A 19910-nucleotide genomic window follows, 5' to 3' on the forward strand; every position below is an offset into this window, starting at 1 on the left:
TTTTTTTTTATAAGGCTATGGATCAAAATGATACTCTTTTTATATATATTAAAGACTATTTGGATAAGGTGACATATATAAAGGACCAACATAATTCAACCCCTAGATGAAAGATCATTTTGATTATTTTCTCGTTTGTTATACGTAATAGTTGCTCTATAATAAAACCATAGTTTTAAGCTCATTGATAGTCATAAATAAACACAAAGGTTACAGTGTGCCACGTGGTATAACTAATACTTCCTCCGTTTAAAAAAGAATGACTTCCTTTCCTTTTTAGTCTGCTTAAAAAAGAATGACCCCTTTTCTTTTTTTGTAACATTTTAATTTCAGCTTTACACCTGGCAGGTTTAAAGCCACAAGATTGAAGGGCAATTTAATACATTTGACATAACTTTAATTTAGGACCACAAGATTCAAAAGTCTTTTTTATTTTCTAAAACTTCGTATCAAGTCAAACTAGGTCACTCTTTTTGAAATGAAGGGAGTATAATACATGTATATAATATATGTATAATCTATATCTCTGCCTAAAACCATATATATAAATTCATTTATAACTAATCTTTATATTATTAATACGTTATAACTATAACCAACTATAAAACGACCTCTCATAATTTAGAAATTTTCACAACACATTAATCACTAGATTAAACATTTAACATGTATCAAAAGATGTCAATATTTGTATATATATATTTATTAAACCAAAATTTAATCTCTACATATAATGTAATTTTTCACGGTTCACTCTAATTAAGATGGTAAGGAATAAAAGAAGAAAAACTAAAGTAGGTTGAAATTGTTTTTCTGCAAAATCACTAGAACTATAAAAAAAAAAAAAAAAAAAAAAACTATAAGTGCGCGGGAAAAAAATGACTGGGAAGCGTCCATTCTTGATTGAAAAAGAACCATCAATCAAGGTTCGTGAATTATTGATTTGATATGATTGTCTTAATGAAAACATTATTTTGATGACAAATCATATGATTGGCTAAAGTAATTACCTCGTAAATAATGCACTATACTTGAAACAATAAAGAAAGCTACTTTTATGTCTTATTTGGCTGGGAATCTCTAATTCACAACACCGAAATTTACACTAAAATGATGTCAGTATTACTTTCTCGTATTTTTATTTGTACACGTTTTTATTAAAAATAAATGGAAAAAAAATTTGACCAGAAAATTTCGATAGAATTTAGCAGAATGGCATTTTATTTATGTTATTTTACCTTTTAAAATATTTTTACCCTTTTAATTTTAATACCTTTTAACTAAAAAATGGAAAAAAGATCAGTTTATTTTAAAATTAAAAAAATATAGTATAGTTTTTTTTAGTTTTCTAGCTAAATTTTCTGGCTATTTAGCACTTTCCAAAATAAATAATACTTAATCAACTTCAATTTACTACGCTAAATTTTACACTAAAAATGTATTTTCTCTTTCTTTAATGTTTTATTATTATTTTTTATTTCATTTATATCTTCTTATTTCATAAAACGAATCATTTCTTCTATTTTCACATATTCACCCAACAATTCATATTCTTTTCTTTCTTGTATAATAATTTTAATATAAAATTATTATGTACCATAATTTTTTAAATAATATACGTTGCTAACTAATATTATTTATTATATTAATAGATAATATAAATAAAAGTGAATTTTGATGAAATATACTTAAATAAATATTAAACGTGAACTTTATTTTAATTTTTACATAAATGGTCAACTTTCAAACTCAATACATTACTTAAATTTATATTAAATTAAATTTAATATTATATTAAAATCATATATATATATATATATATATATATATATGAATATACTTATTTATACACATCAACTTTAAGTTATAAAATTAATGTTGTAGAAACATTACACAGAAAAATAGATAAGTACACTTGAGATTTCATTAAAAATATGCAATTTCTAGTATACAAGATAAGATAATAATAGAATACTATTTGAAAAGTGATTTGGTTGATAAATAATGTCACACTAAATTTAGTGTAACATTATTCAAACGCTAAAATAGTATAAAAAATGATATAGAGTTGGAATTCCAAAACGCTAAATTTAACATCAAATTAAAATTTAGTACTATAAAATTTAATATTGGATTAAAGATATTCTCACCTTTATATTACGACAAATATAAAAAGTCTACGTAGCGACAAATCTTTTGGATTAGTTTTATATGACCACAAGTGCAAAAGTCTATATATAGAAGACTCTTTTTGGCCAACAATCCGTTTGGCCACATCGCCTAAATATACATAACTAACATAAGGAAAAGTTATATAATAAAAATAACTACTCCATATGTTATGTATTTATTATTTTTATTATTATTATTATTATTATTATTATTATTATTTAACGAAAATATAATTTACAGTTATATTATTTACTTAATAGAGCTTTCTTCAATTTAAAACTGCATGATCTCTTATTGATCAATTTGATTAATTATGTTTAAAAAATGTCTATATATTAAACTAATTTTTTAATATAATTTAATAACGACAATCAAAACTTAAAATACTTAAAATACTTTAGACATAGTGATAGTTGACATCAACGAATTATAGAAATCACAAGAATCATATAGCCTATATGTGTCCATCTTAGCCAATAATAACCCAATAGATTCACACATTAGTGCTAGTCTTGTATTTATTATTAATATTAATATAACCTCCAATTAAGCAATTTATAAATTAGTATGTTTAAATAAATTTTTAACTACATATTTATCAGAGTTAAAATATTATTTTTTAAAAGATAAGTATGAAAAGAGATTTTGCAATCATATGAGTATTACTGTACAGTCTCAAATTTATCGTCACTGTCAATTTCGCTTATCGAGCGTTATATTACGGTGATTATTGACCATCAATGTAAAATATATTTTTCATCATTTTTTAATAAATATATATTATTATTTATCGTACTTTTTAGATAGTTTTTAAACATTTAAATTATTTTTATAAAACTATTGAATTGGTCTATTTAATTTAACCTTAAAAAATAATCAAATAGACTTTCTAGAAGCAAGATATGATAAATAATATTACTTCCGTCAATTTTTAATTGTCATAATTTTCTATTAAAAATTCAAACTATAAAAATTTTGACTAACATTTTAAGATGTATTTTTTTCATCACATTGATATGCAAAAAAATGCAATTTTATAGTATGTCTTCGTGTAGTTTTTGAATATCTAAATTTTTTGTTTAAAATATCAAATTAATGTAATTTAATTTAACTTTAAAAATTAATCAAATTCACTTGTAAAACACAACATGACAATCATATATACATATAAAGGAAAAACATAGATGAGGAGATGTGGCACCTCTCTATGACCTCCATTCCTATTTATTTTTTTCCTCATTTTTTTATTTTTCTCCTCATTTTTAATATAATTATTATTTGTTTATAATTACTGTTTTGTTGATTAATGTGGATGTCCATAACTTCAAGATATAGTTTCACCATTATGTGTAATAATACTCACACCTCCACCATCTCCTCATTTATCTTCCACACCTTTTAATCTTCTCCACATTCTCAATAATTAATATCATGTTTATTGCTATCTTTTTGTATGCCTCTTATAACAATGTAAATAGAGGTCTTGAGGATGTGTTATGCACTTGAAGATTTAGAAAACACTTGAATATACTTGGAAGAACAAGAAAATTCTCTCTTAACCTCTACATTTCTTGTCTATTTTCTCACTTATATTGTTACTCTTTTTAGTTTTGTTTTACTACATCTTTTCATTTTTGAAAAGTTAAAATGTTATATCTAATTGTATTTATCTTCACAAAAATAAATGTATTGATACTTGTATGCCAACCTTCACATCTTTTGATATATTTTGTCTTCTTTATATATTTTATTCATAATATTTATTTTTAGTATAATTTCATTCCAATATTCATTGACCTCTTTGTATAATAATCAAAGAAGTTCAGTTGTTATACATTTTTTGCTTTAGTATAGTATAAATCAAAATATCATGTAGTGACACAAAGGAAAATTAAGTTGTTATGCATTTTTAGCTTTATTATAATATATAATTGTAGAAATAATTTAATTTATATATATATATTTTAATGATTGAAAATTCTGAATTAAATTCTTAAAAATTAGATGATATCATCACAAAAAATATCCAAAAGAAAAATACTTGATATATCTACTTATAAATTTTATCGTTTGCCTGCAAATAATTTCCTTAATTCAATATAGTACATTTACTAATAGTTCTTAAGAAAATTAATTATTAGAAATAAAAAAATATATACACAAGAAAAAGAAAAAAAATCACCACAAATATATGACACTCACATTTCAACTAATTAAATATCTAAAAGAATTATAGTTCGATATAAAATTCAATTGAGATAAAAAAAAAAAAAGATATAGAATTTCATGCATATGAATTTCCTTAGTTCATGCCTTCATGGTATTTAAGTAGTATGATTATAGGAATTGTTAGAATAGTTATATTTTGTAAGACTTAAATGTTTTTTCATTGCTCCATACTCATTAAGATATTTAATGTTTCTATTGTCTTTGAAAGGAAAAAAATTAAGCGATAAATATATCTTGCCCATTAGCTTTTTCTATAAATTCTCAAATAGATTAAACATATTATTTTCTTTTTAGTATTACTTTATGCATTTAAGAATCTTGAAAACTTAAAAAAACTTCATAACTTGATTAAAAAAATTGAATACCATTATATTTATACCTACTCACCAAATGAACATCAACATTATTTAATTTAGTAGAAAAACGGATGGAACTTATTTTTGTGTTTATATTCTAACCTATATTAATTGTGAATATTCAATGCGATGTGTTTTTAAAGAAATTTCCTGATATCATATTTTCATTTAATTATTTCTTGAGTAGCAAAGACTAATTAAATAAATAGATAACTTAGTGAAGAAATATATAGTCAAAGGTCTACTAACAAGCTATTTTTATACATATTTTTTGATATTTACTTAAAACAAAATATAGATAATGTTTTATGTAACTTTTGATTTAGAATTTAAAAACTTAAATTTTGAAAAAGACTTTTATGTATTAATTTCTTCTATTTAAATTATACGTTTGAAAGAAATATTGAAAATAAATTGATTATATTTTTTGATGATTTTAATATTCAAATATTAGAAAGAATGAAAAATAAATCATGAATTTGGTGGGGATTTGGCCATATATAATTAGAATTTTTTTTTTCATTTTACTAGAAATTTTTAAAATCAGAGTTGTGTTTGTTATATTTTTTTCACAAATAAGAAAAAACAACATTTTATTTGAAATTCTAAACATGGAGGTGTAATTTGAATTTTTCATCAAAATTAATTTTTAAATGAAGTAAAAATTATTTCAAAAAAAAATGAATGATATAGTTTATTTCTCCTTACGAAGCACAAATTTAATTGACAAATAAAAGTGGACGACACGAGTACAATAAAAAGGGTTCAACCGTTCAAATTCTATACTACCTGGAAAAATCAACAACTACGTTCTCCAATTAACACCGACACACAGTTGTCCTCCAAGAAAAAATTAGTAGGTGACAGCTAATGCATTGGTAAGAAGAATTTTTAGTATTAAAGAATCTTTGAAGAGTTTTTTATTTTTTAATAAGAAATTTTTGGAGAAATAAAGTAAGAAGAAGCATTTATGTTTTGAAAAAGGTTGTTTATACGTGGTCCATGTTTTTATATGATATAAAAGTAAGGGATAAGAGTCGGAAAAATATCCTAATTTTGGTCGAATTTGCTGTTGCAATACTAAATTTTCATGAGGACCTATTACCTCCGTAGAATATTTAATATCGTATTTTTACCCCCTGAACTATTTAATAGTGTATTTTAAAGGTATATATGTACCCACGTGGACACATTACTATTTATAATTTTGCAATTATTTTTTATGTCCATGTGGGCAAATATATATGTTTAAAATACGGTATTAAATAGTTTAGGGAGGTAATAGGTCCTCATGAAAGTTTAGTATCGCAATAACCAATTCGACCAAAGTTGGATATTTTTCAAACCCTTATCCCTAAAAGTAATAAAGGGTCTCATATATCATTAATTTTTTCATTTAAAGTTAATATGCTCTGGCTCATATAATTCTTATCGTTATACAAACAACTCACATATATTCTTCATTTAGTGGAAGTGAAAATAATAGTTTTAAATTTATATTTTTGACTTTTTTAAAAAATTAATCATGTAGAGGTTTATATGAACCTTCTAATAAAGTTCAAAGTATATTTTAATCTTTCTCATAGATAAATTGTTTATCGACTTTTTTTATTGTAATTATTTGAGTTTTTATTCATATTTTCTTTCATTCTTTAGTGTAAAGGAAAAAAATTAAAACTATTTTTTTGTGACTAAATTATAATTTAAAACTATGTTTTCGGCTATTGTCACACCCCTATTTTCCCCAAACGAGGTGTTTGAAAAATAGAGTTTCTCCAATTAAAGTGACATTTGAAAAGGGATTATTTTATTTCAAAGTCGCCACTTGGAATTGAGTTTTGGTGTTCCAAGTCACCTAATTTTTACCCCTAATCAAAAGGAAGTTGACTCTAATTTTTAATGGTCTGCGAACTAGAAGTCTGGATAAGAAATTCTATTGACCAAGGGGAAGGTGTAAGGCACCCCTCGAGTCCCGTGTTTCTAGCACAGTTGCTTCATTGACTTATATCTTGGCTTGACTTAGTTTTTGGATATAGTATATTTATTAGCTATACATTTACTTATGTACACCTTCTTTGATTTATTGTAACTGTCTTGTTTAGATTTTTTAGAGTCCGGAGAATTTTAGTATTGTTATTTTACTGGGAGTCGATATTTGAATTATAATAGGAGGTAAACTTCTACGGGATTTAGGATTAATTTTAGAAAAAGAAAATGTTAAAGAGGTTAAGACCAATTTCTTGGAATTTTTTTTTCTTATTTTTTTCTATTTTTTTTTGCACGTTATTTTTTGTAGCTTTTACTTTCATTTTTTATTTTTTATTTTTTTTAACATTCTGTTTCTTCTTCTACTTACTTTTATTTTATTTTATTTTTATTTTGTCTAACAAAATGTTTCTCTTCTTTTTTTCCATTTAAATAATTTTTGGTTAGGTTTTGTTTTCCCTTTTTTATTTTACCTATTCTTTAATTTTTACTATTATTACTTTTTATTCAATTTCATCTTTTGTTTCTGCCTTTTTTATAATAGATGTTTATTTATTTTTATTTTTTACTCTTTTTTTTTTTTTACAATCCGTTCCTCTTTTTTTTTTTTTATATATATTCTTTTTTCTCTATTCTACACTATTTTTTCTTTTATTATTATATATTTATTTATTTTTTTACTCACGTTTTATTTTTTTTTATTCTATATATTATTTTTTAATTAATTTTTTCCCTTTAAACTAATTGAGAGAAAATAATATACGTAGTGATATAATAATTTTTCTTCACCAAATGATGATAGTGTGAAATTACTAATAAAAGAACTATCTCACGTTGATGAATTAATGACTCACTCAAATGAACTAATGTTCATCTCCTCCATTTTTAATATTTCGGATACGATAAAATTATTCTAATAATTAATTGTCTCCATAAGTATGACAATATTATTTATTTATTAAACTCTAGAAACTCTAAATGATAACTAATACAGAATCTCCAACCAATTTACATGTAATTAAATTAAAGTCATAAACGAAGTTGTCAATTTGTAGCATCAAATAAATGTACATAAACATGTTGAAATAAAACTAGGAGTAAACAACAACCATCTTTAGATCAAATTAGTTGATTAAATTAACATCAGGTGTAAAAATAATTCGATGAGCAAATTTAAACAGTAGCAATTCATGCAATCAACAATATGATATGCGTCATAAAATAGTGGCATATAACAATACATGTAATTTTAAGGACTACATAACATCATAATCGAATTCAGAACAATTATTTCATTGAACTATATAAGGAATTAGAATTACCTTTTTGTAAAACTTAATTCCAATAAAAGAAACCGCTATAATCTACTGATTTCCAAAGTTAATTATAATTAACTTTAAGGAGCCACGAACTTGAATCCACGAAAAAAAATCTTTCTGACTTAAAGTGTATTGCTTCTTTTTTTGTGTGTACTGTTATTCCGTATAACTGATGATGCTTTATGATGGTGATGTATTGTGATATATATAGGAGTCCTCTTTTTTTTTTAGATACGTGGGGGTGTGGGTCTTTTTTTTTAATTAATTAATTTTAGTCGTGTATGTATAGGGGTCTGTTAGTTGTTGATAGTTTTTGTGGGAATATAGTAGTATAGGGCGAGTATATGGGAGTGGTCGGGTATGGGAGGTTAGATTATTTAGGTTTTATTTTTATTTTTATTTTTTAGTTTTAGTTTTACTTTACTCTTAAAAGAATTATAATAACATATCAACTAATTATTTAAAATTAATAAAAATCTAAGAAAAAGTCAACTAGCTATATATATAAACACAATTAAATAATACTAGCTTATTTATAAAAACTTAATTTCAAAAATAATATAGATTTTTTGTAATCTTTTATTTCTTTTTAAACAATTGAAAATAAAACTTACCTAAAAAAAAAAATTCTATTTTTGTTGTTTTCAAATCTTTTAAAATAAACTTAATAAAATAAGAGAAAAGTCAAAATATTTAATTTATATTTATAAAAATATTTCAGCTCTAAAAATAGTGTAAAATTTTAAGTTCGGTCAAAAATACGTGTCTACAGCTATATTGTAATTTAATTGTTGTATTTGAAAAAAAATAACTGAGTCGTCTATAATTAATTTTACAAGAAAATTACTGAAACATAAATAAATTTGACCATCAAAATAAATAGTTTAAATTAGTCATTGAAACAAAAAAAATAAAAAGAAATATGTGTGAAGAGGATTAAATATACCCATATGGATTATATTTTTTAAAAAATAATTAAAAAATTAAATTATAATTAATTTTTTCACTTTTGTTTGAGAAAAAAGGTTATAAGTGAGTCATTTGTATAACAATAGGAGTATATATGAGCCACTTTTATAACAAATGTTTCGCTTCTAAATGGCAAAGTTAAGGAGTATATCAAACCTTTTTTCCTTTATTTTATTATATCAAATTCACTTAATGATAAGTATAGCGGAATGATTCTTAAAGGTAAAAGTCATTAAGTTAATACGAGTAAATTTTTTAAAAATAATTTCCTTATATTTAAACCTCTTTTTCTTTTCATTTTCTTACTTTCATTCATTATTTCATCGACTTTGTTTATCCATTTTATTTTCTTTGTTTTTTTATTAGATTTCAAAAACTTAATTTTAAATATCTTGTATTTAAATAAATTAAGTTTGGATGAATATCAAAATAAGTGAAGAAAATCAAAGAAAACATAAAATAAATAAATTAAAGAACACTTTCTTTTATATTATTATTATTATTATAAAATATACATAATTTTTTTAAAAATATTTAAAAGTGAAAAGATAAAAAAAACTAACAAAAGAGAAAAAATAAAAAAGTTTAAAGTGAGGAGGAAAATAAAATTTTTACAAAAAAATAAATTTATATAAATTTTGACGTCAATATTATGTGTATTGGTTAATTGTAGTAGGTCAATTAAAAAAGGACATCCGATATGTCCTTAGCCACAACCATACATAATAGAGTATAGAAATCACACTCTAAATGATGATTCGACACAATTGGATATGCCTATATCATTAGAGGGGCTTATTTATCACTAAATCTATGTCGATCGGCTGATTTTAAAAATCGGTAGAAATTATATAATCAACCTTTAACAAGTTGACTAATTCAGTTTTATGTAAGGACTAATACTACGAATTGAAATTTTGTCCAAATATTTACTCCCTCAGTTGCTAAATAAGTAATATTTTTACCTTGATCACATTCAAAAATTATTTATTTCTAAAAAATATAAAAAAAATTACTACTAACTTATACTCATTCCATTTCATATTAGATGAAAATTGAAATCTTATTAAGAATAGTTATCTTATATTACTTGATCATTTACTAAATCAAGATAGAATTAATAATTATTGTTCTCATTATAATTACCCTTACAATTAATATGATCTTTAAAAGTTTAAACAATTTTCAATACTAACTATTTCTATATTCTATGTATATTTTTGTATAGATATGAGCAAGGGGCAAAATAGAAAGTTCAATAATTTATCAATTTCTAAATCATCATATAAAATAAAAAATATTCATCTAATCATCATATAAAAGCGTCACGCTTTTTAACCTAATGTCTTATTACCTTTAACATTTATGCACATTGATACCTCCATTTGTGTCAACTCTTGGACCGATGATCATGAAAAGTACCACGGGTCTTGCACATGACCTATTTATCTGTTTGGTCGAGTGTAACTAATCGAATTCGAATGTGATTACAATTTCAGAATTATAATTACGGTATTCAAACTACTGAATTATAATGAAAATATAAAAATAACAACTAATTAAGAAAGAAATAAGAATAGGAATGATAAACTACGACTCTAAAAGAAGAGATGACATACATTTTTCTTGAATATGCATAATTTCTGAATCACTAGCTACTATCCTTTTTGATGGAACCATTCTCACACCCACTACTTGATCCAAATCTCAAATTAGCCTGAATTTGTTACTTGTTCATGGCCCAATAACTCTTGTCAGCTCAATAACTATTTGTGTGAATATATGTAGAAACAACTCTAATAATATGTAATTTGTACGAAGTCTAAAGTCTAAAGATTGTGTAATACTAGTTTTCGCATTTTGCACATTATATGGTCATTTTTATCGAGAAAAAGGCAGAAATTTTCGTTAAAAAACATGTTGGACAAGGCAAATATTGGATTGAAATGATATAAATCAACTAATTAATCACATATATCTATCCATGTATATTTCCCATTAATGTTAACAATATCGGATTGACCTGACATAAATTTATGATATATATATATTTTTTTAAAAGAGTCATACCTTTTAAAATAGATTAAAAAATAAAATATGTCAAATAAATTGAAATGGAGAAATATGTCTAACAAATTGAAACCAGTTGTTTTATGCTAATCCTCAATCAAGTGGGCTAGCCCTTAACTTTTAGTATGTATTTCCACATTATTTTTTTATCATTTGTCTTCTTCCTTTTGTTTGACAGAATAATGATTGATATACATTATAGGCACGCAGAAGTAATTGACATTGCACTTTCCAAGTTGCATAACAGTTTTTAAGTCGTTTCTCTCCATGTCAATGAAAACGTCATTATTTAGATAATTAGTATTAGAGTTAATTGTTAAAAATCCTTTTAAATTTGACACAGCTTATTATATACACACCTAAATTATAAGAGGTTTTAATTCCCCCCTCAAACATAGATCTTTGAAACTATTTATCCCGTAAACTATGAGAAGTCTTAATTATCCTCTAAAATATGAATTTTTGAAAATATTTACCTCCTAATATGCTACATAACACAAAAATATTATTCTGTTCAATTTGTATGACTCATTTTCTTTTTTAGAAAATCGTGAAGGAAATGTCACTATTGGTGTAATATACCACATATACAATATAGTACAGTTGAAAATAAAATGACAAAAATGAATAGACAAATCTTTAGGCTGAGACATGGATATCTCGAGCTCTTTAAGGAGATTCGAGCCCAACACGACATAATCTACGCCGATCTAGCAGTAGACTCTTGACTTGTTCTCTCCACGATATAACATCCCAACAATGTTTGTAACTCAAGCAACTCCGAATTAGTTGAAGGGTCTAAAGCTCCACAAAAAAACACCTTCCTTCAGCATATAAATACTCGCTTTTATATAGTGAATATAGTTGAAGACTTGGAATATTTTTCTTTTGTCTTAACTCTCTCTTTCACTACACTAACTCAATATATACATAATATAATACTTCTCATCTTTTCTTCCAATCTTTTATCTTCTCATCTTTTCTGCCACTCTTTTTCCTTCCTTCAATACAAAGTAAGACCACACTATTTTTAAGTGAGAAATTCATCCTTACAATGAATAAAAAAATTATGGGATAGTAAATCGAGTAATGAATAGTCCAAAGGTTACACATGTTCTGGACTAATGAGTTTTTTTGTAATTGTGTGTTTAGACATAATATAATTTTTATTTTTATTTTTCATCCGGTGTCCGGAGCCCACATTGGAGCTCCGACTAACTTCGGATCGCGCACTGTAGGGCCCATTCGGGGGTGGAGCTCCCAATAGAATTTTCTCCATACCCAGGACTTGAACCAGAGACCTCTGGTTATGGGTCTGACATAATATAATTAAGTATTAAGAACAAAGGTCCCCATTTCAAATCTCGTCGTCAAAAGTATCATTTCCATGTGTTTGGCCTGTGCACAAACATTAAGCTCTAAGAGTACTTCAAGACCAATTTCTTTTCTGTGCTCTTTCTGTCTTAACAAAGACCGAATTTACATCCAAAATAATAAAGTACTTAAGTGCAGATTGTTAATTAAATATTAAATAAACTAATCTCATAATTAAATTGTGTCAAACAGTTCGTGACATTCCAAATTCGAAAAAAGTGTAATCTTAGAATTTAATATTTTGTAGAAAATGGCACTGGCACAAAACAAAGTGAGTATAGTAAGGAGATTCGCAGCAAATTTTTGGTAAGTTGAAGTAACAAGTAAAAAGACAAAAGTGTGTTGTGATGTAAAGAAACCATTTAATAATTGTCAAATAAGGGAAAAAACAGCATTCATTTTCAAACGACCTAAAAAGAAAAGGCGTGACATAAATTAAACGTAGTAGTGAAAATGTAAAGCATGTCTAACTAAGAATCAAGAAATTGCATAATATTCTCCCAATATTGTGATTCTGAAATCACAGATGTGATATCAAGAGACATCTCATGATCTGACTCGTATTGCCGGTCAGCAATTGCATAAGATGTAGAACATTCAGCACTCTCTACCCACTGGTTACTTTCAGCTGCTCCCTGAATCAAATATGACAAATAAAACTAGTTCATTGCAAAATCAAAGAGATTTTCAAAGCTCAAACAGGGTATATATTACTAATTAAGCAAATACTCACTGAAGTATTTTCAAACTCTAAAGACTGGCATTCGTCAACCGCGACCAAATTCCCCAAGTGATGGTACTTTCTCCCATCAAGATTGCAAGTCTTAGCATGCGTTGTAACTTTTTTCCAACAATTTTCATACATGCTTTTGCCAAGGATCTACACGCACAGAAAGTAAAAAGTACTCATTTGTATTGCTTCTTACAAAAAAATTACTAACTGTTATGAGGTAGAACCTGGACAAATACTATCAGTAAATTGGCCTAAGCAGATCCAGATGCAGGAAATTACGTACATACATGTAGGTGCACCACAAAATATCACAAGTTGGGCATAGATAATATCTCATATGGTCACTCAATTATGCACTCTTCTCTCAGAAAGTCACTCAACTTTGAATTTTCTTAGACAGAGAATTAGAAACTACTTACATGGCGTAGCCTCTGAGGATTGTTTTGGAGTTCAATTAGGAAATCCTCCACTGTTTTTATACCGTTTTCAGTCAACCGCTTATGGAAAGCACCATTTTTGTAAATATGCTCTAGTCTCCATACATCATCCGTTGGTGATGGAGGGTACCGCTTCTTGCATTCTGTGAAAAACGTAACTGATCAAATTGACTCACTATTTAGTTTATTAAAGGTAAAAAAGTAGAAATATAATACTCACTTGAACGTTTATCCTTGACAGTAAAGGGTCCTGTCACGGCCTCTTTCACTTCAGGTTGATCGACAACCCTTGCTCTTAGCTTTACCCCGTTCGACTTCTTCATATGATTTGGAGAGTATTTGAATATAATTTTGTTAACAGAAACAACGCCTCCTTCCAACCTCAGATATGGATTTTGGTCGCGCCTTGATGTTCCACCTCTTGTTTGATTAATCTTAATATGACTGTTTAGTTCGTCGTCATTAAGTACAAATATTTCAACTTGTGCTGAGGCTAGAGGCCCCTGTCCCACTTGTTGTCCTGTAACAGCATCAACCAATTCCACTTTGGTTCCTTTGGAAAAAATACACTCTCCAGTAAATATCACTGGGGCAACCTTGTGTGAGAACCTTAAACATAAACATTTAGATTCACAAGGATCGAGTTTCTTTTGGGAATTCCTGTTTTATATGTGTACAAAGTGGAATATAGTTTAGTCTCAGATACAACATGAAATTAATTACAGAGGCAATGAAAGTTCTAAGAGTCTAGGTTGATTAGTACGCAGACTTTACCTATCTTGTGAAGGTAGAGAGGTTGTTTCTATAAAAACAGTTTATACAACATTAATGCTAAATGCTTAACATAATGTTTTACTTTAAATTATTGTACAAGTGATGTGATTGTAATTTTCTTCTCCACCATCAATGCATTACTTAAAATTAAATTGAGATTAAGTTCTATGCATTAACAGTGTAAAACGTATTGTGTAGTAGCCTAAAATATATGGTAAGTAATTTGCAATAACATGTTAAATCACACCAATATTGAAAAAATTCATTCCACATCAAGTGTAATTAACTTAAATCCTACTGCTAATAATGCAACATAAAGAGAAGTAGTGGTAACCATAATTCTGAAAAACATTCCAAATAGCTCTTTGTTTCTCACCTGTTCTGATCAGTCAAAATTTCTTCCAAGTCAGAGTTAAATTCATCATCCACCTGGATATATAAAACGTTGATTAAATAGTCAGGTATTGATATACATGCATTTGTTCTGATGAACTATTGAGCTTTCGTGTATTTAGACATAATATAATTAAGTAATTAAAACTTTATTATCTATAATAACTTTATGCTTTTAGATAAGATATTCAACATGCATGATAACATAGGTCCTGATTTCAAATCTCGTCGCCAAAAGAATCATTTACGTGTCTTTGGCCTGTGTGCAAACATCAAGCCCACAGCTGAAATCGTACTATTATCAACTACCATGCGTTATCCCACATGCACAACCATCCATGGACAGTTGTCAACACCACTAGCCATTATTTAAAATCATCATCACTAACCATCTTTACCACAACAACCATCGATCACTAGCTACAATCATCTCCATCAGCTATCACAATATATTGCAAACCTCCATCATCATTCGCCACTCCTATTAACAATAAATCACTACAATTGTCTATTGCCGCCACCAGTACCACATCAACCAACACCATTAATCTGTTCTATCAGTCACCATTAACCATTATTATTAACTATCATCCCCATCAATTACTATAAAAAAAACTACCACACCAGGCAAAACCATCTCTAATTGACATCCATAACTATCACCTAGACATCATTACTATCAACAGAAATATAATTTTTCAAAATATTTTATCGATACCATATTTTATTAATTTAATTATTTATTTACGTATTAATTTTTAAAATAAAGACAATATTTTGTATATTCAGATGTTGAGGTAAAGAAATTTAACTAATATATACGTGTAGTTTGATCTAAACATTTAAATTTTGATGTACATCTTAATTTTAATAAAATAAAATAAAATCTAACTTTAAAATTCATATCCTCAATTATGCATTGCCCTAGGAATGTTTGGAAAGGAAGGCGTCAGTCTATTCAGCTTTTAGCTGTTTGTAGATTTTGCATTCAGTGTCTGATCCCTCTTTTCCTTTTTCTTTTTTTGCTTTTGGTGTTTTTTCTACAATTGATTAATGCTAAAGCGATCAATTAATTGTCTTTTAAGTTTTACACTAATTCATGCCCTTTTCTCCATAAAGAAAAAATCTAGTACGTATCCAAAAATATAGATATTGTTTTCCAGAAAAGGCTTTCAACCTCATATTCCTAATTACTTGTGCACTTTTTATTTTTTAATTATTCCTAATTACTTGTCAATTTTGACAAATCAAGAAAGCACAATTTTTTTACCTATTCTATCCTCAATTAATTACTTTGAAAAAGTAGAATTTCTTGAAAAACTTAAATTTTTAATTCATCCACTTCATAATTAATAGGGGTAAAATGGTTAACTCACTATGTCAATCATTGTTTTCTTAATAAGTGTGTCAATTCAAAAGTAGACAAGTAATTAGATATTGATGGAGTACCAAAAAAGGCCTTTGTAATAGACATATATGTCCACCAACCAAAAAATGCCATATATATAGTTAACATTAATCAAACCCTAATTAGATCTGGGAATTGTTCAAGAGTTCATTCATTTTGTCCAATAAACAATTATATGATTATTTTTTTTCAAGTGAACCAGCCCTCAACTGTTATAAACTTTGCTTGGCATCTCAAATGAAGCAAATTGGAATAGATCCATAACTTTTGGGGTGAAAAACAGGCCAATGATTTACAGAAACATCGGGTTAATTGTATTTATACCAGCTGCACAAAGCTGAAGTCCAAACCGGCCATTTATGCTAATTAAGATTACACCAAATTTAATTGGTGAAAGAAAGAAAAAACAAGCCTACGACCAAAGTTAAGCAAGTAATAACATGTGAAAGCCAAAGTAAGAAGTACAACACACCAAAAAGAAAGCAAATCCGCTAAAGAAATGAAATTTTTTTATAACGAATTTATAACTCACCGGAAAAGTCAACCGCAAAGCTGGTAGTAAGATCTGCCGGGATCTGCAAAAAGGAAGAATGGCTCTAAAGCAGATGCATCACATGTACAACTTGTCAGTTATGATCCCACATGATAGATATGTAGCGACTAATAAATAAGTTTTTCATTTTCCTGAACTAGACAAAATAGAGGCTTATAGATATATAGTACATTTTACTATACGAAAAATGAATTTTGAAAACAAATTTTACATGAACAACGTATTTGGGATTTGATGAATTACAATCTGTTTATAATGTGGAAAAAAAAGAAGATGTATGATTTAATTTTATTACCTGGGAAAAGGAGGGGCATTAGAGTTTGTTGTTTCGCTCGAATTTCCTTGTTCAAACATGTCTATGTTATGTGCCACCATCAACTACTCTTTCGATAAATAGAAACCAACAAAACGAATGCTATAATCGATATAATTCGTTGTATAGTGCAAATGAACTGAAATATATATATACTACTAGGGTCTAGGAGTAGTCACTAGAATGTTTTTTTTGAGGGAGCTAGGGTACTAGATTGTGCATGTGCCTCTCTTTTTCCTATGTATCGCTTAGAAAAACGCGTGTTGACGGCTTAAAATAACCTCCCTTATGTTAAAGTTGTAACAATAAAGTGGGGAAGCCAATCCCACATTTTTCTTTGAAAATATATGCTTACACTGAAATAATCATGTCATAAGAGGCTTATTAATTAAAAATAATATCCTCCTTTTAAATGAAAAGTTTTGGGTATCATTAGTTTTAAGTTATAACGGATTCAAAATTTGGTACGCATACAATGTCAAGCTCTTAGATACGCGGTGTTAATTCCTATGAAATGTTAAGTGGTTGGGAAGTGTGAAAATTACTACTTTTATACAGTCAAAGGAATCTATGTCCCTTCATTAATTTAGGCACTTATAGAAGTCGACACTTGTCACTTAGCTTGTTGCTTTTAACCCCACCCTCGCAAGATCTACAGCCTACATTGCACAAAAAAATTAGATATTGAAAAATTATACGAAAAATATTATAAATTGTAATTTTTTACATATCAATATAATGAGAAAATACATTATAAAATATTAGTTAAAATTCTTATAATTTGACTCAAAAAAGAAAATTATGACAATTAAAAGTGGACGGAGATATAATAAATTAGAAGGAGAAGTAAGTTTCTAAAGAAAGAGATGGCGTATTTCGTGGCCACAAGGCGGACCCAAACGAAATTATCAATAAAGATTATGTTATGTGATGATAGTCAAAATTAATAAAAAGAACAAAAACATATACCGTAAAGAAAGAATCATGACAATCATGACGGGTGATGACACTGCTCTTATTCACGACTTCATGAAGGAATTATGGCGGGTGAATTAGAAGAATTTAAAGAGGATAAAATAGGCATTGCTCATTAATTTGGAATCAAATAATGTTAGTGTTGTATTAAAGGATGACGATTTGTTAATACAAGAAGAAAGTTCTCTAAAAGCAACGGAAATGGTAAATTAACAAGTTTTAATGTATTTATCAGTAGTCCTTGCCTTATGCTACTTTTTGAGTTAATATCTTAAAAAGTCATTAAACTATGAGAAATTATCTAGTAAAGTCACTGAACTTTATTTTGTATCACTAAAATAACTCAACTTAACACTTTTATTTTCTAAAATCTTTAAATTATATTTGTCAATAAAATAAATCTGACATGACAAAATAAAATATATTTTATGCCATTTAATCATGGCCCCACAAATAAATAAAATTATCAAATATATTTAGTAATATACCCACCAACCCACCCACCCACAAATTGTCTTCTTCTAAAAGACTAAATCCTATTTCTCTTGCTAAATCTCCCGCTTCTTTTACTTCTTTCTTTGTTTCTTTCAAAAGTCCTCATCCATAAAGAGGCGCTGAAAAGTTTATTTTAATGTTATTGATGCTGAATTCTTTTAAAAACAATGAATTCCTTCATTTCTTCAAGGAATACTGATGTACAAGTATGATTATGTCACATGATGCACACTGCAGACAGTATCGTCAGTGCTATTGAATTTAACATTTATTTTCAATGTTGATTAGAATTTTTTTAAATTCTTGTTGATAAGAAAGGAATTTTTATTATTTGTAATAATCTAAAAAAGTGTTATTGGTTTTATTGCAAAAAAACAGAATTTAAGAGGGGAAGGCATAAAAATGAATAAATTTTATAATTTGTGGGTCTATGATTAAATGACATTAAAATAAATAAATTTTATAATTTCATTTATTTGTAGGGTCCATGATAACATGGCATAAAAAATAATTTAATTTGTCATGTTAAATTTGTTTTAATGATAAACGTAGTTTAATGATTTTAGAAGATAAAAGTGTTAAGTTGAGTGATTTTAGTGATACAAAATAAAATTTAGTAACTTTACTAGATAATTTTTCATAATTGAATAACCTTTTAAGATATTAATTTGCTACTTCTTGGGTTGCAAAAAAAGAAAAAGGACAGAAGAGAGAAATGAACAGACAATGGTAATTTATCTTGTCAAATTTTCGTTATAATAAAACTATTGTAAGTAATACGACATTGAGACGAACATATATATATATATATAGTCGCAATGCTAGGATGTTCGCGAAGAGATTTGAAGTATAAAGTAATAAACATGTGAGATGGGAAAAATTTTAACTCGCTAAATTTAACTTGTCTGGTTATGCTGCATTTAGGTTCTTCTTACTTTTTACCCTGCTCCATCAATATTATTTTTTTCAAATTCTTGTGCTCTTTTTTTCTTTAAGTTTTGTCGTGTTTTATTTTATTTTGATTTTTTTAATAAAAAAATTCTGAATTAGTGCTCTTTCAATCATATGTTACTATAAAAATCACAAGATTTTTTAATAGGGGTAAAAATTCACATATTTAGAAAATAAATAAATGACATCATCATTTTTTTAGTTCATTTAATCCAATTTACTAGGTTAGTCATTTGTAAATAAACAAATGCTTAATAAATGAAATAAGATTAGTTTAATTTTCATCTCCTTAGAATACAATTGAAACAAAATACAATGAAATTAAAGAAAGAAAATTAAATTAAATAGATTTTGTTAAAAATATATTCACATTTTTTATATTTCTTCGTTCGGTTAAATTTAA

At 26.6% G+C, this 19910-nt stretch overlaps 1 protein-coding gene across 6 annotated transcripts in view; it reads right to left on the reverse strand.

Annotated features, from left to right (window-relative positions):
- The window catches only part of LOC125860890 (calmodulin-binding protein 60 B-like), a 102595-nt gene that overhangs the window by 21450 nt on the left and 61235 nt on the right, over positions 1-19910 (reverse strand). The window contains exons 1-7 of one of the 6 annotated variants that reach the window (XM_049540933.1): positions 17069-17163; positions 16753-16795; positions 14796-14848; positions 13866-14305; positions 13628-13788; positions 13209-13355; positions 12823-13110 (exon numbers count right to left, since the gene is read on the reverse strand). In XM_049540933.1, the coding sequence (XP_049396890.1) occupies positions 12946-13110; positions 13209-13355; positions 13628-13788; positions 13866-14305; positions 14796-14848; positions 16753-16795; positions 17069-17148 (1089 nt within the window). In that variant the 5' untranslated portion in view covers positions 17149-17163 and the 3' untranslated portion in view covers positions 12823-12945. Of the gene's footprint in view, positions 1-12822; positions 13111-13208; positions 13356-13627; positions 13789-13865; positions 14306-14795; positions 14849-16752; positions 16817-17068; positions 17164-19910 lie in introns of those variants that run through there. The other 5 variants (XM_049540932.1, XM_049540928.1, XM_049540931.1 and 2 more) reach the window with 5 other exon arrangements.

The sequence above is a fragment of the Solanum stenotomum genome, chromosome 3, assembly GCF_019186545.1.
Source record: "Solanum stenotomum isolate F172 chromosome 3, ASM1918654v1, whole genome shotgun sequence".
Classification (NCBI taxonomy): Eukaryota; Viridiplantae; Streptophyta; class Magnoliopsida; order Solanales; family Solanaceae; genus Solanum; species Solanum stenotomum.